This window comes from Ahaetulla prasina, chromosome 1, assembly GCF_028640845.1.
Source record: "Ahaetulla prasina isolate Xishuangbanna chromosome 1, ASM2864084v1, whole genome shotgun sequence".
Lineage (NCBI taxonomy): Eukaryota > Metazoa > Chordata > Lepidosauria > Squamata > Colubridae > Ahaetulla > Ahaetulla prasina.
In genome coordinates, this window is record NC_080539.1 from 355,108,470 (window position 1) to 355,128,470 (window position 20,001).

General features: G+C 39.4%; 1 protein-coding gene across 6 annotated transcripts in view; it reads right to left on the reverse strand.

Annotated features, from left to right (window-relative positions):
• Positions 1-571: 571 nt before the first annotated feature.
• The window catches only part of TOGARAM1 (TOG array regulator of axonemal microtubules 1), a 35,638-nt gene continuing 16,208 nt past the window's right edge, over positions 572-20,001 (reverse strand). For 4 of the 6 annotated variants that reach the window (XM_058163161.1, XM_058163158.1, XM_058163160.1 and 1 more), the window contains 12 exons: positions 19,366-19,522; positions 18,864-18,941; positions 18,035-18,194; positions 17,630-17,735; positions 15,640-15,875; positions 9,301-9,459; positions 8,500-8,626; positions 7,677-7,792; positions 6,144-6,333; positions 3,733-3,952; positions 2,258-2,344; positions 572-1,725 (listed from right to left, as the gene is read on the reverse strand). In XM_058163161.1, the coding sequence (XP_058019144.1) occupies positions 1,472-1,725; positions 2,258-2,344; positions 3,733-3,952; positions 6,144-6,333; positions 7,677-7,792; positions 8,500-8,626; positions 9,301-9,459; positions 15,640-15,875; positions 17,630-17,735; positions 18,035-18,194; positions 18,864-18,941; positions 19,366-19,522 (1,890 nt within the window). In that variant the 3' untranslated portion in view covers positions 572-1,471. Of the gene's footprint in view, positions 1,726-2,055; positions 2,118-2,257; positions 2,345-3,732; positions 3,953-6,143; positions 6,334-7,676; positions 7,793-8,499; positions 8,627-9,300; positions 9,460-15,639; positions 15,876-17,629; positions 17,736-18,034; positions 18,195-18,863; positions 18,942-19,365; positions 19,523-20,001 lie in introns of all 6 variants that reach the window. The other 2 variants (XM_058163159.1, XM_058163157.1) reach the window with 2 other exon arrangements.

The window sequence follows — 20,001 nt, forward strand, 5'->3', positions numbered from 1 at the left end:
CCCACTTAGAACTGAACCCAGATGGACATTTCTTCCAACAGATTATTATACTTGGGTGGCTGACAAGGGCCATTGCAAAGCAGTATATGAAGAATGGATGCTGAGAGCAAAAAGAGAAGGTTGCTGAGAATCCTGGTGGGGGCGGGGGGCTGGGGTGGAGATAAATTTAAAGAACAAAAGAAAAATATATGAAATGCCATATGAATGTGATGGGATCAAGGGCAGGAATGAATAGTATCGGTGTAAAAAACTTTTAGCTATGTTTCCCTTTCATATTTGTTTACAATTTCTTGGTCCTTTTCTATGCAAACTACGAGAGTTGGAGTTCTACTCTTGCCATAGGCACAAAGCCAGTTGGTTAACTTTGGCCCACTCGTGCCCTAGGAAGGTGATGGCAAATCACTTCTAAAAAAATTTCCCAAGAAAACTGCCGGGACTTGTCCAGGCAGGCTCTGAAAACTGGACACAATTGAATGGAATAAAAAATGTGTCAAGTAGTTAGAACTTAATGTTTCAAAAACAGTAATCTTCAAGACGAACAAATCAGGAAAGGAAATAAACATTATTTACAGAAATAAAGCCATTTATTTTTTATAACATTTTTTATCTTTCAGATGAATACAGTACTTGTAGGTGTCATATTTTGAGAGCAGAACTGGCACTATATTGCTGAGGATTGCACATAAGGTCAGAAAAGTTAACACCTTTATAAATTTTGGACAGATAAAATTCAGTAATATTTTTCACACTAAAATATGGAAGCTATATTCAATATGTGCCATCTCTTTTAAGACATGTTCAAAATCTGTAAAAAATTATTTTCTATAAATTTTGGTCAACAACATGCTTCATTAAAACCTTTTCCAAGTTTTACAACAATGTGCAGATAATTATGCTCAACTGTCAAGCAGATGTAATACATCAACAGCAGCAAAAGCAAGCTAACACTGCACAATCATGAGTGGGACTGATTTTTAAAATACATTTTTTTCCACAAATATCACACAAAACCCTGTTCTTCATGTCTCTCCAAAGTCCCTCCCCCCCTTTTAAGGCTATACGAGAAGACATGTCATAACATGATTTCATGATTAAAACTATTTCTAAATTTCATCTTTGTTAGTACACACAGGGCACCATGCCACCAAGTCAAAAAGAGTGCAAAGAAGCAGAGTTGACTTTGCTTTCACAGACATCCAATCCCGATTCTACAGGAACAGCACCAGGACAGGAAGTACGTTTGCAAGTGCCATACTGATTTTGGTTTCAGCCTAGGACTTAAACTGGAAAAATAAAGTCCTAAATGGTTGGTCATTAAAAGCAGTCACTCCAATTTCATTTCTGCATGAAAAGCACAAACATAAAAAAGGCAGGCTGCTTGAAAATGATCCATTCCAGCCCATGTAAAACTGTATGCTGTTATCCAGAGCCTTTATGTCTTTATGTCTTTATGTCCATATCAAGGTCTGCTTCAGGTAGTTTGGTCTAGGAATTCCTCCAGAGTTCTTTTTATGTGTGGGGGCTGAGATGCAGCATGGATCAACAGATTCTGACCCATTTGTGCAAAAAGTGCTTTTGACAGTTTAGCAGTGGCTGCCCGAATATTTCCACCAGCTCCAGGTAAGGAACCACTGTTTGTCATGTTGCCCAACAAATGCCATAAAACCACCAAGACTTTCTGCTCCACTGCATGAGGCTTCCGGGGATACAACTCGACAACAAGTTCTGAATGCCGGGAAGAACCAAGAGAGAAAGAATTATTTTTCATACAAAGATATGGTAAGATGCTGACCCCCCAGATTATTTCCTAAAACTGAAGAGAAATTCTGTCTTAATATAGTCTTTTTAAGAAGGCTATTGTGCAAATTCAGAAGCAACTGTTGTGAACTATGAACATATGTACTGCATACAAAAAAGTCAAAGGGTCTTTTAGAAACATGAGAAATATTGAAGAACAAATACGTTTCTACCAAATAAATGTGTACCAATAGAAAACAAATCTCTATTCTGATTTCAAACACTTCAATGGAATAGAATATTAACAGGCCATATTACATTTGCTTTTCAGTTTCCTGTATTGGCCATGAGCTTCAGACTAAAACCATCTACTGCCAACCCTGCAATATAGAAACACTTGAATAAAGACTCGTGAAAATGCACGATAGACTTATTCAGTAGAGATCAGTCTTACAGAGAAAAAAAAACATTGATTAAAAAAAAAGACATGAAGCATAAAGAAAACTGCTGAAAACCTTACCAGCTAGTTTTTCAGTTATGTCTTGCTTGGCTTTTCCATTCAAAAACTGGGCCTTAGTGCAGAATGGCTGGAGAAGCAGGTAATTGTCTTGAAGCAAAGGAAACAAGGACATAAAACACAGGATTTGCTTCAGAAGATTTAGCTCTGAGCTCTAATAATAAGACTTTGGTATAAAACAATCAAGATGAAACAAAGTTTGAAAGATGGCAAGGGGATAGAAAAAATTAATCTCAAGGCCCAGAAATCCCAGAATCTCAATGGATGAATTTACATGCCACATTAAATCACAATATAGTTTATCTGGATACACTTAGCATGGTGGTTAATGCAGCTGTTGTGTGTTGTTTGTGAGCTATAATGTTTGGGGCTGGGTGAGGTGGAGAACACTCCTAATTTTTCATTGTTTTTAATTCTGAACTTTCTGAGAAACATGGCATTACAGCGATATTAGAGAATGGTTGAGAACTTTTTAAGAAGTATTTTTAAAATTGAGTTCTAATTGTGGCAGTAAGGTTACAGAAAGTAGACAACACTTTGCCACTTAAATTGAAGATGGGAAGAGAGGGACGGAGAGAAAAAAATAAAGGTATGATATCAAAAACAGCCTGAAATTCCCTAGGTGATACAGCATACAAATAGATAAAAATAATTACTGGTCACCACATTTCAATAGCACAATCTAGTGTAATTGGGAACTACAAAAAATAGGAAAAGGTCTCCAACCAGTCCCACTTTGGACATGAAAGCCAGCTGAATGATCTTATGACAGTCATTTAGCCCAATCTCCTTAGAATGGGAAGGATATTATGTATGTTTGCTGCCTTGAGTTGTTGTTAATAATAATAATAATGGCTGGATTAATGAAATCTTTAAAAAAGCAACACATGGGTCAATAGTTTAATTTGAGTGGACCTTTCTGACATGCTAATCAACAAACTATGGGTATCCCAAACCATAGCTCAATATATGTGGAACCTATATGTAAATTTTCCTACATCCTGTCAAACTTCTTAACTTGCCCTAAAGCAGGGGTCTCCAACCTTGGCAAATTTAAGCCTGGCTGATTTTGACTCCCAGAATTCCCAGCCAGCTTTGCTTTTGGGAATTTTGGGAGTCAAAGTCCACCAATCTTAAAGTTGCCAAAGTTGAAGACCCCTGCCATAAAGTATTTATTTATTTATTTATTTATTATATTTGTATACCGCCCATCTCCCGAAAGACTCAGGGCGGTTCACAGCCAAAAAACAACAGAAAACATATAATACATTGTTATAAGTAAGTATTGTTGAAATGAGACTGGTACATTACAGGAATGTTTACAAACTGAACAAAGCAAGCATTATTAAATCCACATTTGTATTATAAGCGGATTAAATAAAAGCCCATAAATTCCAAACTGTTTAGTCCCCTCTTTTTTTGCAACACTACACCTTAAAGCTCAATCTAGCAGATGAAAGAAAAACAAGTCAGTTTACCTAAGTGCTGACAAAGAGCCTGGATGACATTGGTGGCAGCAGCATAGATGCCTGGGTTCTTAGAATTCAGATTGTTATCAACCAAGGCAGGAATTAACAAGTTGATAACAGGAGATAGTTTCTCTTTCAACAGAGGAATCAACTGGTGCATGGTCTCTAGAGCAACCTGATTGACTTTGCTATTTGAGTCGTGTAAGCGAGACTTGAAGGCATCAAAGATCTAGACAGACACAATTATAATACTTTGAATTATTTTCTTTGACCAAATATATTGTTAAACTGTCAGTATAAAATGTGGAATCCTATGAAAATGTGCTCAAGCCCAACTTTTCTAGTAATTTCAGTGTAAACCCAAACAAGTTATTTTTTCTTTCATATATTGCTGCACTGGTGGAATATCCTGAAGAATTGTTGGTCAGCCAAAGGATAGCAAACCCCTTTGCAACAAGGACATAAAACTCATGCAACCAGTTTTAAAATTCTTTAACCAATATGCTTCTTTGCTCAAGAATACCTAAAAACTCCAACTATTAAAGGAGTTTGAACTCCAGGAGATATCCAATCACTTAAAGAATATCTGACAAAGAAATATCACACAAAAGAAATAGATAATAAACAATGATATTAGGCTGATTGATTTACTCATTTAAGGCAATTCATTTTGCAATGTAATAGTATGGGTTTAACAAAATGCATGATATAAGGACATAGTAGAAATAATTTGCGTTAATAAAAATATACGGAGAAATACTATGACTGGTGCTGGGCTAAACTAGATTTAGCCAAATTTCTTTTTTATTTCTTGACTTTCCTTCCCCCCCCCCCACTTTATTTCTCAATCATTTTCCATACTTTATATAATGTTGCTTACACAGCATAATGCAATGGGCGTGCATTTATATTTATGTTCCACCTGATAGTTATTTTACTTCACTGCAATGCTGACAAGAAGTGACCTGATTCATGCAGCTATCATTTTCTGTATAAGCACTTAATACTGCAATATATACATGGGAAATATTGACCTACTACGCATGAATATCTTATTTTATAGTTTTACCAGAGTTTTACCAGAAGTTAAAATTTTTTTACCAGAAGTTAAAAATATAGTTTAATGTGCTTTCTGATTAAATTGAGTATCATAGTATTATTTGAATCAACACAATTTTGCCAAAGCTATGTTTAAAATGTTTGTAAAATCGAACCTTATCTTAGTAAGAGATAATTGAAACATTGGTTATTCAGTATTTTAAGTTCCAACATGCCTGGAACTTTTGAAGAAGTATACTGTGGCTCATTTGTACTAGATGATGTAATCAAAGTTATTTATGTAGCCTCTGAAACAATGAGCTTGAACTGCCCTGTCCTGATAAACTAGTGAAAGTCATTTTCAGTAACATGAAACTATTTTCCTATAATCATAATTTAATATAACAAAAAGGTGTATTGAACACTACAGATAATGTTTGGGGAGTGGAATGGGTTGCAATGTTTTGCCATTGGAAGTAAAATTGATCCAAGGTGACAACAACAATCCTGACAAGTCCAAAATTTGGAAGTAACTTAACCATTGAGACCATATTATTCCAACTCCTGAAGATATCTTTGTTTTTATTGGCAATATTTCTAGTATCTGGAATCTATCAGAAGAATCAAGGGTATACTTTTTGGAAGTGTTCTGTTTATCATTTCCAGGCATCTTGTCCTTTATTTTGTATTCTCACCATTATTAAGTTTGAAGTTTCAGTATAGTAATATTATGTTTTTTTCTTGTCAACTATTTTGATACAGTAAAATAAATAAAATACATTTTAAACATCTCTAAGTTCTAGAATAACGATGTATTGTTTAATGTGGGTCCAGAAAAAACCCAAGGTACTGGCAAGTTTTATGTCTTAAGCTTAATCAAATATTTTATGACAGTCATGCCTATGTCAATAGTCTTTCTTATTTTGCACTTGCCATCTTGTGGCTACCAAGAATACATCCTGCAGGAGGGTTCTGTGTACTGGCAAGATACATTCTGGACAGCTGCAGTATGACAGATGCAACACATGAAATATATTCTACATAATTCCGCTTTCTTCGTATTAGGGAAGCTCAGGAAATAGAACTCAAAATAACATTCTTGCCATGTCATGTTCTTGCTGCCAGAACAGACAATACTGGGCTACATGGACCAATGTTCTGACAACATTGGCAGCTTTTTTATCTTTGCTCCCTCCTTCCAACTGTAACTATGTTTCTATCTACCAGGTTAGTGATTTACTTATTTTTTTCCTTATAGTCATTTGTTTCTTGCATTTAAATTACATTTTTTCAGTGTACGTAGCGTATTATATCACCTATGTGATTTCCTTCCAATTCTAGAGAGAACACTGAAGGTTCTGTTGTAACCTATATAATGTTACCTTCACAATGTTCGCAACAACAAGGTCTTGGTTGTTCTCTGTGTCTGCTAACAGTTGTTTAATTCCATTAATTCGATCGCGGAAATCTTTTGCATTCAGTAAAGTTGTTATAAACTTTACATATTCAGCACTTTCCAAAGCATTGCGAGGAACCAATTTCCTGGATATGTCACGTATTTCTCTAATCTCTCTGTTGAGAAAATAATGAGAGCATTCTGTAATTGTATAGTCCAATCTCCTGTATAGTCCAGTACATGTACAGAAGGATCCATAGTCCATGGACCTTTCTATATATGTACTGTATTACTTTAATGGATTTAAAGTTATTAAATATATTAGCTTCTAAAAGAAAAACAACAGCAGAGTTTTCTTGGCTCTCCTACAGAGATCAGGTCAATTATAACTTCAGTTTCACGTGGGCTAGAAATCCAACCCTGAAAATGTCTATTTGTAACATGAATACAAAAAAGTGTACTTACTACTGAGAGTTTAATGCAACAATAATTCATATAAAAATTAAGTGAGAAAGAGGGACTCAGAAATTATCAACTACAAATCCAAAAAGTTCAGTACTAGGTGTTTACAGTCTCAACTGAAGAATTTTTCATTGATCTAAAAAATATTTCTGTCTTTCAGATAAAGTAGTGATTTTAGTAAAACCATAAGCAATGCCATTAAATGAAAAACCATCTACTGTAGAAAACTGCTATTCCTTGGATGATTTTTTTTTTACTTAGGCAAAAGCTTTGCTTTTAGAGTGTCAACAGTGACAAACCAATTTTTTAAAATTTTTCAGGTACTAACAAAAGGAAAATGTTATTTAACTGTTTGACTTCTCACAAACAAAATAGAATAGAGTAGAACAGAATTCTTTATTGGCCAAGCGTGATTGGACACACAAGGAATTTGTCTTTAGTGCATCAGTGTACATAAAAAGATAAGACACATTCATCAAGAATCATAAGGTACAACACTTAATGATAGTCATAGAGTACAAATAAGCAATCAAATCATACTAGGAAACAATATAAATCGTAAGGATACAAGCAACAAAATTACAGTCATGCAGTCATAAATGGGAGGAGATGGTGATAGGAACGATGAGAAGATTAATAGTAATAGTAATGAAGACTTAGTGAGTAGTTTGACAGTGTTGAGGAAATTATTTGTTTAGCATTTGGGACTCTTCTTGTGTCTAGTTGTTCTGGTGTGCAGTGCTCTCTAGCGTCGTTTTGAGGGTAGGAGTTGAAGCAGTTTATGTCCAGGATACGAGGGTTATCATGCACATAAGAAGAAAGTTCTGAAATGTTAACTTGGCATTTTCTTTTGTTCCAATTTTTCTATGCCTAGTTTACAAACACACTCTATGTTCAATTTTCCACTTATACTGAACAGGAGCAAGAAAAACTGTCATACCTGTTAATACATAGCAACTGTATAAAATTTTAAATAAACATTATTTTCTTTTAGATTTGCAACATCTGAAAGATACTATTTAGATGGAATCTTTGAAGCAAGAGGTCACAACCATACCTGTCACTAGCACTAAGTACTTCGCGTGACATGTTTGATCTTGAACTGTCTATGTTGCCAGTATGAGAACGCCTTCCTTTGGCTGAGGGTGTAACTATTGGCATCTCCCCAAGTCCCTGAAATTATGTAACAAGAAATGTTTATTTCAATTCTCTTTATCTTACCTCCTATCTTCATTTATCTCTAATATAATAACATCAAGAAAGAAGGGCACATGTATAAAATATGGGTTCTTGTCTCAAAAAAAACTTCAAACGCTTGTAAATGCATAAACACAGGAGACAGTAGAGGAAAAGAGAAAATGTAAAACAATAAATGAAAAAAGTTCTCATAAAAACAGTTTACATGCTTCTGACAAAAATAGGCTTAATTAAATCATTTAATTGTTTCCTCTGTGTTAAAAAGCAAAGGATTTGATGGTGTTCCAAGACTCAAAACTTCCAAATTGAAATCCAAGCGCTATGAAATAGGTGTTCAGCCTTAATAAATCTCAAAGATTAACATATTCTAATTAAATACAAAAGCATAACTAACTTTTAAAACAGGGACTGTAAAAGACATTACTTGAGAAAAGTTTCTCATAGAAACACAATAGCATACATCTGCTAAAGAGGAATTGGAAAAAGAACTTTAAATGAAAAGACAGACAGGTATAATGATACTTAAAATACTGCACTTTTAAAACATAAATGTTATTGTAAATTTATCCAAACCATATAGCAGCATGTTCAGTTTTAATCACTCCCCAGATTAATAGGAATTTATGGCTTATTTTTATTCAATCTTATTTTGAACTTTTGAACTTTTTAGCTTTTTAACATACCTTCTGACGCAAACTACTGACTGTCTCTTTAACATAAGGCAAGTCCTTTGGTAGCACATGCTTTTCAAGCATTTTATCGAAGTCCGTGTGTGTCATCAAAGTGAAAAGCATTTTTCGGCCATAATATCTGCAAACATCACAAAATCAGTTTTATTAATACATGTACTCATGAGATTAATGAAAATTACTAAATGTACTTGCTTTAGGATCCAGTCATACAAACCTTGGATAATTTTGTTTGTCTCTAAACAAATCTGTGAACACACACAGTAGTACCAGATGTAGGAATTTATATTTTAGTTCGATAAAAAATATCTACTAACATTATTATTTCCCATAAATGTAACATCTTAAGCAGAAGGACTTAATTCATTAATATGATGGGCTAAAAACCAAATATGCAACAACTTTTCATTTTTTTATATTTTTTCCTCACATCAATATTTTGGAATTTCTCAGCTTTTGTCATCAATGTTTTCATGTCTACTTCTAGCATGTAAAACACCATGTAAATGAGGCATCCAGAATGGAGAAACAAAGGTCATCTTTTATAAAAATCTAAGTCAGTAAGAAACTACAGAAACTTAAATCAGTGTTTTCCTGTATAAGGTAATTTTTTAAACCTGAAAACACCTTTTGGGATTCTTAATTTTTCTTTGATTTGTCATGCCAGCTTGATATTTCTTTCAGGAACTGAGATAGAAACTTAAGCTTTCATACAAAACAGAGTCTAAAACATGTTCATGTCCTTGCTTATTTTCAAAAAATCATGCCATTCAGCATTTCCCTGCCTCTGTTCACCTTGTTTCTTGTGAACCATCCTGGACAAATTTGGCCACAGCAGACAAAATCCTGTCAGTTATATCCTTAATTCCAGACAATATACGTCCTGGTCCCATGTGCTCTACAACATCTGACAAATGTTGGGCAGTGCATCTTCTTACTGCTATATTTAAGTGGCTGGTAAGAATAAAAAGCATATACAGTTTAAAAAAAATACATGATTATTACTTATTGCAATAGTGATGCTGAAATAGCTTTTGAAAATTCTTATGCATTTTATAACTGAATCAAGATAACAAAGGCATAAAATCCCAGATATCCGGAGCTAAATTTAATGTATTTTGGCTAGTAGCAATGCAAGGTCTTTTATGTAGTAGACACACTCCAAACAACACAATTCCAGATTAAAATTCAGGTGTGTTGCAGCAAAGAGAAACTAGACAAGGTCAAAGGTCATTAAAGCTAAGGAAATGTTTTAAATAAAAGAGAAGAAATAACAATAGAAAAACTCATGCTAATAAGCATGCCTAAATATTTTCTTGGACAGTCATTGCTTCCTTATATCTTGTCTTTCCACTATGGCTTCCAAAATGGATTACAAAAGCACTTAAACAAGCTTATGTACATTGCAAGAAGGGAGTAAAAATAGTTTATTAAACACATAAGAAAATGAAATATAGGCAAATCTAGTTTACACCTGAACCATCCAGTCTACCTTTCCGTCATTGATTCTATCATGTCTGTACATTACTACATACATTTTTTTCTCTTTTTCAAGGGATAATCAAGTCTATCCATTTTTCATATAGTATAGTATATGGAAAAAAAATCCACTTCACCATAACTTTTTAGGTACTGTTCAATCACTTTTACATTTATCCTCATTCAAAGGCTCTGCGCATGCGCAAGATGGCGGCTCGCTAGGTGAACGGAGCCGCCGACGGGATGATCGACGTGGGATGGCATCAACCAGACGGCTAGCCGAGCCGCCTGTACCCCCCGGCCCGCTTTGCCAGCTTCTCGGCAGCCGTGGGAGAGGTCTGCGGGCCTTTTCGGTGACACGGCTGCCGAGAGCGAGGCCGGGTGAGGGAGCGGCGAACGGCGGCCATTTCCTGGGCCGTGGTGCGGGGCGAGGCCGCAGTCGCGGATCGTAGGCCTGTCAGCCCATCATGGCCTGTGGACTGCGATTGCTGAGCGCTGGCTACTTTGGGTACGTTTTCTCCCCCCAGCCTGGTTATTTCGGGACGAAGGGGGTTATGACTTCACCGGCTTTTCCACTGCCGGCTTTTCCGTTGCCGGCTTTCCCACTGCCTTCCCTGCAGGGAGGGGCTCTGAGGACGTTTTTACCCCACTTATGCCGTATCTGGGATTTACGGCCTATTACATCTGACCGGCCTTCCTCAGAGGTGCCTGGCCCGGTTTCTGGGAAAGGCCCTGGATCTGAGGAGTGGCCAGGCCTTTGGAATGTGGGGCTCGCCTGGGGCTTGCCTGAGGATTTTTATCTTTGAACCATCTTAACCATCTTAACGAAGGGAACCATCTTAATGAAGGGAATTGGCATGGTGATTATGGGAGGTGTCTCGACCATTTGAGACCTGTTTCTCTCACTATTATTTGTGCACTGTCATCTGCACTTATCTGGCCTTTTGGGACCTTTGGCCAGGATTGCTCTTTGGAATTATTGTGGAAGAGACTTGGAGACCGATTTGAGATCTAGCAGTGGACATACCCAGGAACAGCTGTAGACAGTGCCGAGGGTGGTAGAAGATCTACCCACCCACCTCGTTTTCCCCCATGGATTTTTGGACTGGGCTATTTTTTCCATCTTTCCATCTTTAGCCTATTTATCATCATTATTAGCCACCATCGGACGATGGGTATCCGTGTGAAGCACTATGGACTAATATTCTGCCATCCTGACAATGATCATCTCCGCGACTGTTTTCCCTAGCTAAGTAGTATTATTTCACGATTCGCCTATGTTATTCGGTACAGGAACTCTTGCGCCTGCAGGTGCCCCGCCGCAGGAATGGCCTGCTTTATTACCAAGGGCCGGCCTCAATGACGGATCTTGGGATCCACAGAGGTGGCATGCGAAGAGGAAGAGCCTTTGGGGTTTTTAGATAGGCATTTTAAGGGGTGGGAGGGTAGGGCGGTGTTGGGGAAACCCGCCGGTGGGGTATCAGTTCCTGCGCATGCTCGTGGCGGTGAGCTAATAGGTCCAAGGTTATGGGGAGTTCAGGTTCCATTGGTGGAGGGTGGCGTTATTTGCACGGTTTGGGGAGGGGCAGATTTGGCGGAAGCGGGGCTCGGATCGTGTTAAGGGGCGCGCCGATATTTGCAGGCGATCGCGCGCCCGAGCCCCCAGACTTCTCCTGCCTCGGATAGCCAAGACCTCAGAGCCTGGGCCTTCGGCTGATGTTATGTAATGCACGGTCCGTGGCCAATAAGGCCCCTAATTTACGACCTTATTCAGGGGTGCCATGGACTTTATAGGCATTACGGAAACCTGGTTGGGCGCAGAAGGGGGCGTGCCCCTGGTGCAGATGTGCCCACCAGGTTTCCGTGCATTTCATCAGCCGAGAGCCCAGGGTAGGGGTGGGGGGGTGGCGGTTGTGATTAGAGAGAGTCTGGAGCCGAGGGAGACCACTGTACCTCAGATTGTCGGGTGTGAATCCCTCCTTGTGAAGTGGGGCCATAGATGTCAGATGGGCTTGCTGGTCGCGTACCTGGCTCCTTGCTACGTGACAGCTGCCCTGCCCGAGCTCCTGGAGGTGCTTCCTGGGTGGTAGTTGAAACCCCAGACTTTTAGTCATGGGGACTTTAACTTGCCTTCTTCCGCTCGCCATCGACAGCAGCTCGGGAGTTCATGGCTTCCATGACGGCCTTAGACCTGACGCAAGTAGTTGATGGCCCTACCCACACCGGGGGTGGTACACTCGATTTGATTTTTGTCTCTGGTCAGTGGTTGAGAGATCTGGACTTAAAGGAAATAGTCACCGAACCTTTGTCATGGTCAGATCACTCTCCTTCGCCTACACTTTCTGCCCGCCACCCAACCCCGGGGGGAGCCGGAGCCGAGGCGTTGGTCCCGCCCCAGGCGCCTGATGGACCCGGAGAGGTTCCGGACGGAGCTTGGGCCATTCCCTGAGGGTCTGGCTCACGGCACGTCTGAGGAACTTGTTGCGCCTGGGAACGGGCCGCGGCGGGGCCTTAGATCGTGTCGTGCCTTTGCGGCCTCTGACCCGCGCAGGTCCCAACCGCCCCTGGTTCTCCGAGGAGCTGAGGGGATGAAGCGCCGGAGAAGACGCCAGAGAGTTCCTGGAGGTCTAGCCGCTCAGAGGCTGATCGACACTAGTGAAGTCCTATACAAGGACTTACCTAGTGGCATTGAGGGAAGCGAGGCGCTACGCCTCCTCATTGCGCCGGCAGATAACCGCCCAGCCGCCTGTTCCGGGTGACCTGCCCTTCTTCACCAGGGGAGCGGGATGACCCGCTGCAGGGACGTTGAGGAGTTTAACGGTTATCTATACGATAAAATCGTTCAGCTTCGGGACGGGTTGGACCAAGATTGCAGTGACTCAGGTGAGGCGTCCGAGGGTGGTCTTGGTGACATTGTCTGGGATGAGTTTGACCCTGTGGCTCCCGTGGACATGGACAGGTTGTTGAGGTGACTGAATGCCACCACGTGTTTATTGGACCCGTGCCCTCCTGGCTGGTGCTGGCCACCAGGAGGTGACACGAGGCTGGCTCCAGGCGATTACGATCGCTTTTGGTGGAGGGTGTCTTCCGCCGCCTTTGAAAGAGGCGGTGGTGAGACCCTCCAAGAAGCCTTCCTGACCCGCTGTTTTAGGTAATTATCGCCCAGTCTCCAACCCGCTCATGCTAAGGTTGTAGAGAGTATGGTGGCATATCAGTTTCTGCACCTGGATGAAACCGCCTATCTAGACCTGCTCCAGTCCGGTTTCCGCCCGTTACAGCACAGAGACGGCTTTGGTCGCAGGATGATCTCTGAGGGCCAGGGATAGGGGTTGTTCCTCTGCCCTGGTCCTATTAGACCTCTCAGCGGCTTTCGATACCATCGACCATGGTATCCTGCTGCGCCGGCTGGAGGGATTGGGAGTGGAGGCACCGCTTATCGGTGGTTCTCCTCCTATCTCTCCGACCGTCGCAGTCGGTGTTGACAGGGGGCAGAGGTCACCCCGAGGCGCCTCACTTGTGGGTGCCGCAGGGTCGATCCTCTCGCCTTCTGTTTAACATCTACATGAAGCCGCTGGGTGAGATCATCAGTGGTTTCGGCGTGAGGTATCAGCTGTATGCGGATGACACCCAGCTGTTTTTTCCACCGGACCACCCCAACGGCTATCAAGTGCTGTCCCGTGTCTGGAGGCTGTACGGGTCTGGATGGGGAGAAACAGGCTCAAGCTCAATCCTCCAAGACAGAGTGGCTGTGGATGCCGGCATCCCGGTACAGTCAGCTAACCGCGGCTGACCATCGGTGGCGAGTCATTGGCCCCGGCGGAGGGGTGCGCAACTTAGGCGCCCTCCTGGATGAACGGCTGTCTTTGGAAGATCATTTGACGGCCGCTCCAGGAGAGCGCTTACCAGGTTCGCCTGGTGCGCCAGTTGCGCCTTTCTGGACCGGGATGCCCTGTGCACAGTCACCCACGCACTCGTGACGCCTCGCCTGGATTACTGCAATGCTCTCACATGGGGCTCCCTTGAAGGGCATCCGGAGGCTGCAGTTAGTCCAGAATGCGGCTGCGCTGGTGATAGAGGGAGCCCTCGTGGCTCCCGTGATAACACCCATCCTGCGCAGACTGCACTGGCTGCCTGTGGCCTTCCGGTGCGCTTCAAGGTTTTGGTGACCACCTTTAAAGCGCCCATGGCATAGGGCCGGGTTATCTACGGGACCGCCTGCTGCTACCGAATACCTCTCACCGACCCGCGCGCCTCACAGAGAGGGACTCCTCAGGGTGCCGTCAGCGAGGCAATGTTGCCTGGCGACGCCCAGGAAGGGTTTTCTGTGGGGCTCCCACCCTCTGGAATGAACTGCCCCCAGGACTTTGTCAGCTTCCGGACCTTCGGACCTTCCGCCGCGAGCTTAAAACATATCTATTTAATTGCGCAGGACTGAGTTAGATTTTAGTTTATGGGTTTTATCTTGGGTTTTAATTTTTATATTTTTAATTAAGGCTTTTGAATAAGTTTTTTAATTGTTTTTAGAATTGTATTTATTGTATTTCTTGCTTTTAAATGCCTGTAAACCGCCCTGAGTCCTTTGGGAGATAGGGCGGTATATAAATATAAACAATAAATAAATAAATAAATAAATAAATCCACCACTTTTTCATTTTTGACCCTATTTCTTCTTGTTTTACCTCATATACTTCTTGAGTACATCATACAAGAGTAACTTATGTAGTCACAAGGAATGACACAAAAACCAAATCAGCTTTTCACTAAAATTAAAGATAGGTGGAGATCATCGCTCTCATCTGAATGAGAGTGGTTTCTGGCCTATACATATTGTGGACAAGAAAAAGAGGTGGAACTGTTATTTTCCTATATTCCTGTTTACAAAATATTCTATCTAACAAGGTACGTACATTTATCTAATTGTTCACATTTTTCACTAATTATGTACAGGTTATTATACTCATTCCATTTTCTCCATTAAACATACATTAGTTACCTTGGTCATTGCTACATAAATTTTCAATGCATCATGCAATCCACCACTCACTGCACATCTTTCATGTTTTCAGACAATAAAATATCCCTTGCAAGCGAAAGTAAATACACATTCATATTCCCAACAATCACATTATCTTCATTATCAACCAACTTTATACATTTAACCTGAAGTATTTTAAACAACCGAGGGATTATCACACATCCTTATTTCTTGTTGAATTATCCATTAATTCATTATTCTCATGCATGCATTACAAGATTTATTGCTATAACCATATTCAGCAACGTTCTCTCCACCCAATATAAATGCATAATGTTCCATAATTTGAACAGATTCACTTTACAATATGCTTTCTCTAAATCAAGAAATGTACATTTTATTTTATCTCATTCATACAATTCTCAATATCTCACTCTAGAAATAAAATATGGTCTGCACACTCTGAAGTTGGCATAAAGCCACATTCTACTTCTCAAATTTGCTCATTTTCATATCTCATACCTACGTTTAAAGGAAAAGAAAATTCTCTTAGATGAATCATCAGAACTGTAATAGGCTGAGCTGACTTCTGATAATAATTAGATTTGCTTCACGTTTTATTTATTTTATTTTAAGCAGAGTCAAGAAAGCCTCTGAAAGACCATAATTCAAAATTCTACCTTTGACCTCCATTGATCAGAGAAGAAAGAGCACGTGCAGGAGTCACATTATTAACCATAGCTTTCAGTGCTTTGTCAACGTCTTCCCTAATGAAGGTGTTTGATTCCCCAGCTTTATGCAAAAGGACTTTAACTGTATTATCTAGTTCTTGATCCATGCTTTTTTTCAGGTAGTTGAATAAATCTCCTAAACAAACAACCGCAGCTCGGGAAACAACAGAACGTAAATTTTTCACCTACGAAAAGAAAGACCTGAATCAGCAACAGTTGGCAAAACACTGCTGATTTTGAATCTCACCCCCCATCCCCAATCAAGCCATTATATTACATAAAATTATATGTGTATGCAAGCATGTTATATGGGATATCACAATAAATGCAACAATATAACATATTACACATTAAACTGGATTAACCAGGTTTAAGTCCCACCTTCTGGAACTAATGAAGAAGGAAATTGCCAAGAAATGCTTATATGTTAAGTAACTTTGTTGGCATTAGTTGTTTAATTCCCTTCCTACAAACATGGCTATCCTCGGACTTTACAGTCAGTCAGAGGAATGAGTCGGTGGGTTTCAAAAATTTTTACTACTGGTTCGATGGGTGTGGCTTGGTGGGTGTGGCAGGGGAAGGATACTGTAAAATCTCCATTCCGTCCCCAATCCAGGGAAAGGTTACTACAAAATCCCCATTTCTTCCCAATCAGCTGAGACTTGAGAGGCAGAGAATAGATGGGGACAGGGCCAGTCAGAATTTTTACTACCGGTTCTCTGAACTATTCAAAATTTCCGCTACCGGTTCTCCAGAACTGATCAGAACCTGCTGAAACCCACCTCTGAAATGAGTGCTGAAGTGGGCAGCAACTATAAATTGATGCATCATTGGCATACGCAGACAAAAAGTCATTTATCTGAAAAACAAAGAAACTGGCTGAAAAAGTCTTTCCTGAAATCCAAGAAGTATTTCTTGCTTGGATTTTGGGAGGGGCTTTTATCAGTCAGTTCACAGAAACCAGAGGGATTCCTGTGGGTAGGTGGCAGTGGCTTGCAACCATTGCCTTTATGGGGAAGTTGGCAGAGAAGATTGCACATGGGGACCAGATGATCATGGCCCTAAATATGAATAGATCGCCAAGCACCCAGATCACAATCACGTGACTGTCGGAGAGCTGCAATGGCCATACATAAGTCCTTTCATTCAGTGCTGTTGGTAATTTCAAAAACTTGTTAAATGATCATTAAGCGAGGATTACCTGTATAGGTAGTCCTTGGCTTATGATAGCAACTGGAATTTCTGTCGCTAACCAATGAAGTTGTAAAGCATGATCTCTGTGATCCTGGTTGCCATCATTAACCAAATTTCATAGTCGTTAGATAAGGCAGCTTCCTGCCAACTTTCCACAACCCAAACAAAGAGGGTGTGAAGGTGTGTATGAATGGAATGGCATGGGGCCCACCATTCGTTCAGCAATGTCGTAACATAGAATGGTTGTACATCAAGGGTTACCTGTATATGCTATAGGTTTAAGCTACAGATTTCATAGAAAAGATGATAAATCAGAGAACTTTAACCTAGATAATTTTGCTTAAGTTTGGTAGGCCAGAAATGTTACATGAAAAAATACTTTATAAACCATTTTCTAACTAAAGTCTTACTAAAATGAAGATACAGCCAAGCAAAAACGAATGGAGGTTTTTTGTTTTGTTTTTTTCTGGCATATTTATACATTTTTTTGTATGCCCTTTTTGTTAGAAGCTTTGGAGGCCTAGAATCACAGTTAATATATTGGGAAATATTAAATATTGAGGCTATAGGTATTAAGACAATTAAGTTATGGAAACAGCAAAGTTCATGAATAAGGAAAAATAAAGGGGATGCAAAAATTAAAGTACAAATTACCAAAAAAAGAACTAATAGCAAACATCTTGTCATTTAGTGTTTCCCCCCACCCCCCAATGAGATCTGAAGAAACGGGGGAAAAACACCTTACTTCTTGCACAACAGCCAAACTAGTTTCATGCAGCTTTGCAGTTAGAGCATCGGAGTGATAGGCAGAAAGGCACCTAATTGAATTGAGGCCCTCAATTTTCTTCTCCCTATGTTGAAACAAAAGATGAAATATGTATGTTGCACAGAATAGACAAACAGCTCAGATTCATTAAAAATTCTCAACTTACACATTTTATCACATTTCTTAAAAAAATAACTAAAATCGCCAGTTAAAAAAAGTAATCTTTTACATTAAGAGTAAAATACGGTGGTATTTGCTTTTTATTTAATTGTATCCAACAGGATTTTTTCTGTTTCACCCTAAAGATGATGATGATGATAATAATAATGATAATGATGATGATGGTGGTGATAATAATAATAATATAAAGACTGAGAAACATACCAATCATTATCAGCAAGGTACTGCAAGGCTTCCAAAAGAGCAAATTCAGGCTTGGGGAAGGGTCTCAAATCTGAGGGTTCCATTATTTCGGAACTGTGCGTGACCGATAACATCCGATCCTTAAATCGCATCTGTGGACCTGGAGTGTCTTCACCTGCAACTTCATCCATTTGATTATGCAAAAGTGACCTAACTCTGTGATGTGAATAAGCCATTTATTTATTTATTTATTTGTGTTTATATGGCCGCCCACTTCAGACGCGACTCTGGGTGGCGTAGACTAGCTCATCAAACAAAAACAAAAAATCAAAGTAAACAGGACATACTGTTAAAGATGGACTATGGCAATAACACAGCAATCAGAAGTAAAATGTACTATAGTTCATCTGTTGGGGAAATCTGTTTTTTTCCAACCCAAACACCCAGGAGAAAAAGTCATTTTTATATTGGGTGATTAAGGAAACAAGGTTCCTATATTGGCTGAAAATATATTCTGCCAGCACAATGAGAGTGGCAAAATCTAGAAGGGACAGATTGGGCTTTATTACCATTATCCTGCATAGAAATCTAGGGAGGATCTGTTTAAGGTCCCATTTTAATAAGAAATAAATGAGATATTGGACTAGAAGACCAGATATCTGGTCTTTGAAAAACATGCTTTTCAGTAGAGCTTTGGATCCTAACATGATGAAAGCACAAACTTTTAGTTATATTATTAGTTCTGTCTAGTGTTTAACGACAATTAGAAAAGGTTGTTTTTGTTAATGCTGTATTTTAGAGGGAGAAGAGAGAAACATTCAATTAATCAATAAACAAATAAAATGATTACCTGAGTCTAACAAGATCAAAGGTTGTGCTTTTTTAATACTTGATGTTCTTTTCAACAGAGGACTGAAAGCAACATTTCCTTAAGGACAAAGAAACAAACAAAGGCCCTTTTAGAATATTTCCATAATGCTCTCTTTCACCAAGTACAGGAAGCAACATTTCTACTAGGTTAATTAATTAATTATTAATTAATTATTAAATTAATTATTATAAATGATATAGTAAGGTTACAGATAAAACTGATTAATGCAAACAACAACAATCTAGATAAAGGAACAATCGGATTTTTATCTAACAGCCATGCTGTTAAATAATTTTTTTAACTGTATTCGTTATGGTATTTTTTATCTGCCTGCAGCAGCACTTAATAAAATCACTCTCAGAACTAGGAAGCAGCACTTAAAAAGAAATCAGGAATGCACCTTGTGTGCATGCTACAGAACCTAAGATGACAGTCATTTTAGTAACCATATTAAAGGATCATTAAGGAAATAGTGGATTACTGCTGTCGGTTGTCATCTTTTCTGATTCACTGATCTTGAGCAATTCCCAAGGGTTGGACTCCTTTTTCCCCAGATCTCTAATTTGCTGGTGCTCCTTCTCCTCTCTCTTCTTCTGTCTCATCTTTTCTCGGGCAGATTTGGATAAGGCAACTTTCATCTACAACAGAAAGTAAAATACATTCAGTATGGGACGAATAAAGAACGTAACACTCAAATAAAAAAGAACACAGCCAACATTTCTCTTCCTTTTGAGACGCAAGATGCAAACCCATTCCAATATTTCACCCCAATGCTCTAAACTGCAATACATAATCAAGACTGATTATGTGCCATCAAGGCAGTGCCAACTCTTGGAAATGACATAATTTCAGATATTTCAATTATGATATAGGAGTAGGAATTACCTTTGGTGGTATATATACATTTAGAATGAAATGGAAATGAGGGGAGCTCAAACCAAGAATTCTTAGGAGACTAAATGGAGTAAGAATAAAATGATGACTTAATATGTGAGACTAAATAAGATACCGATCCTGTGAGAAGGATTTTAAAAATTTGTTTTTTAAGGATCGAAGACAAAAGAAAAAGGGGACAGCAGAGGATGAGATCGTTAGATATGTCACTGACACAATGAAT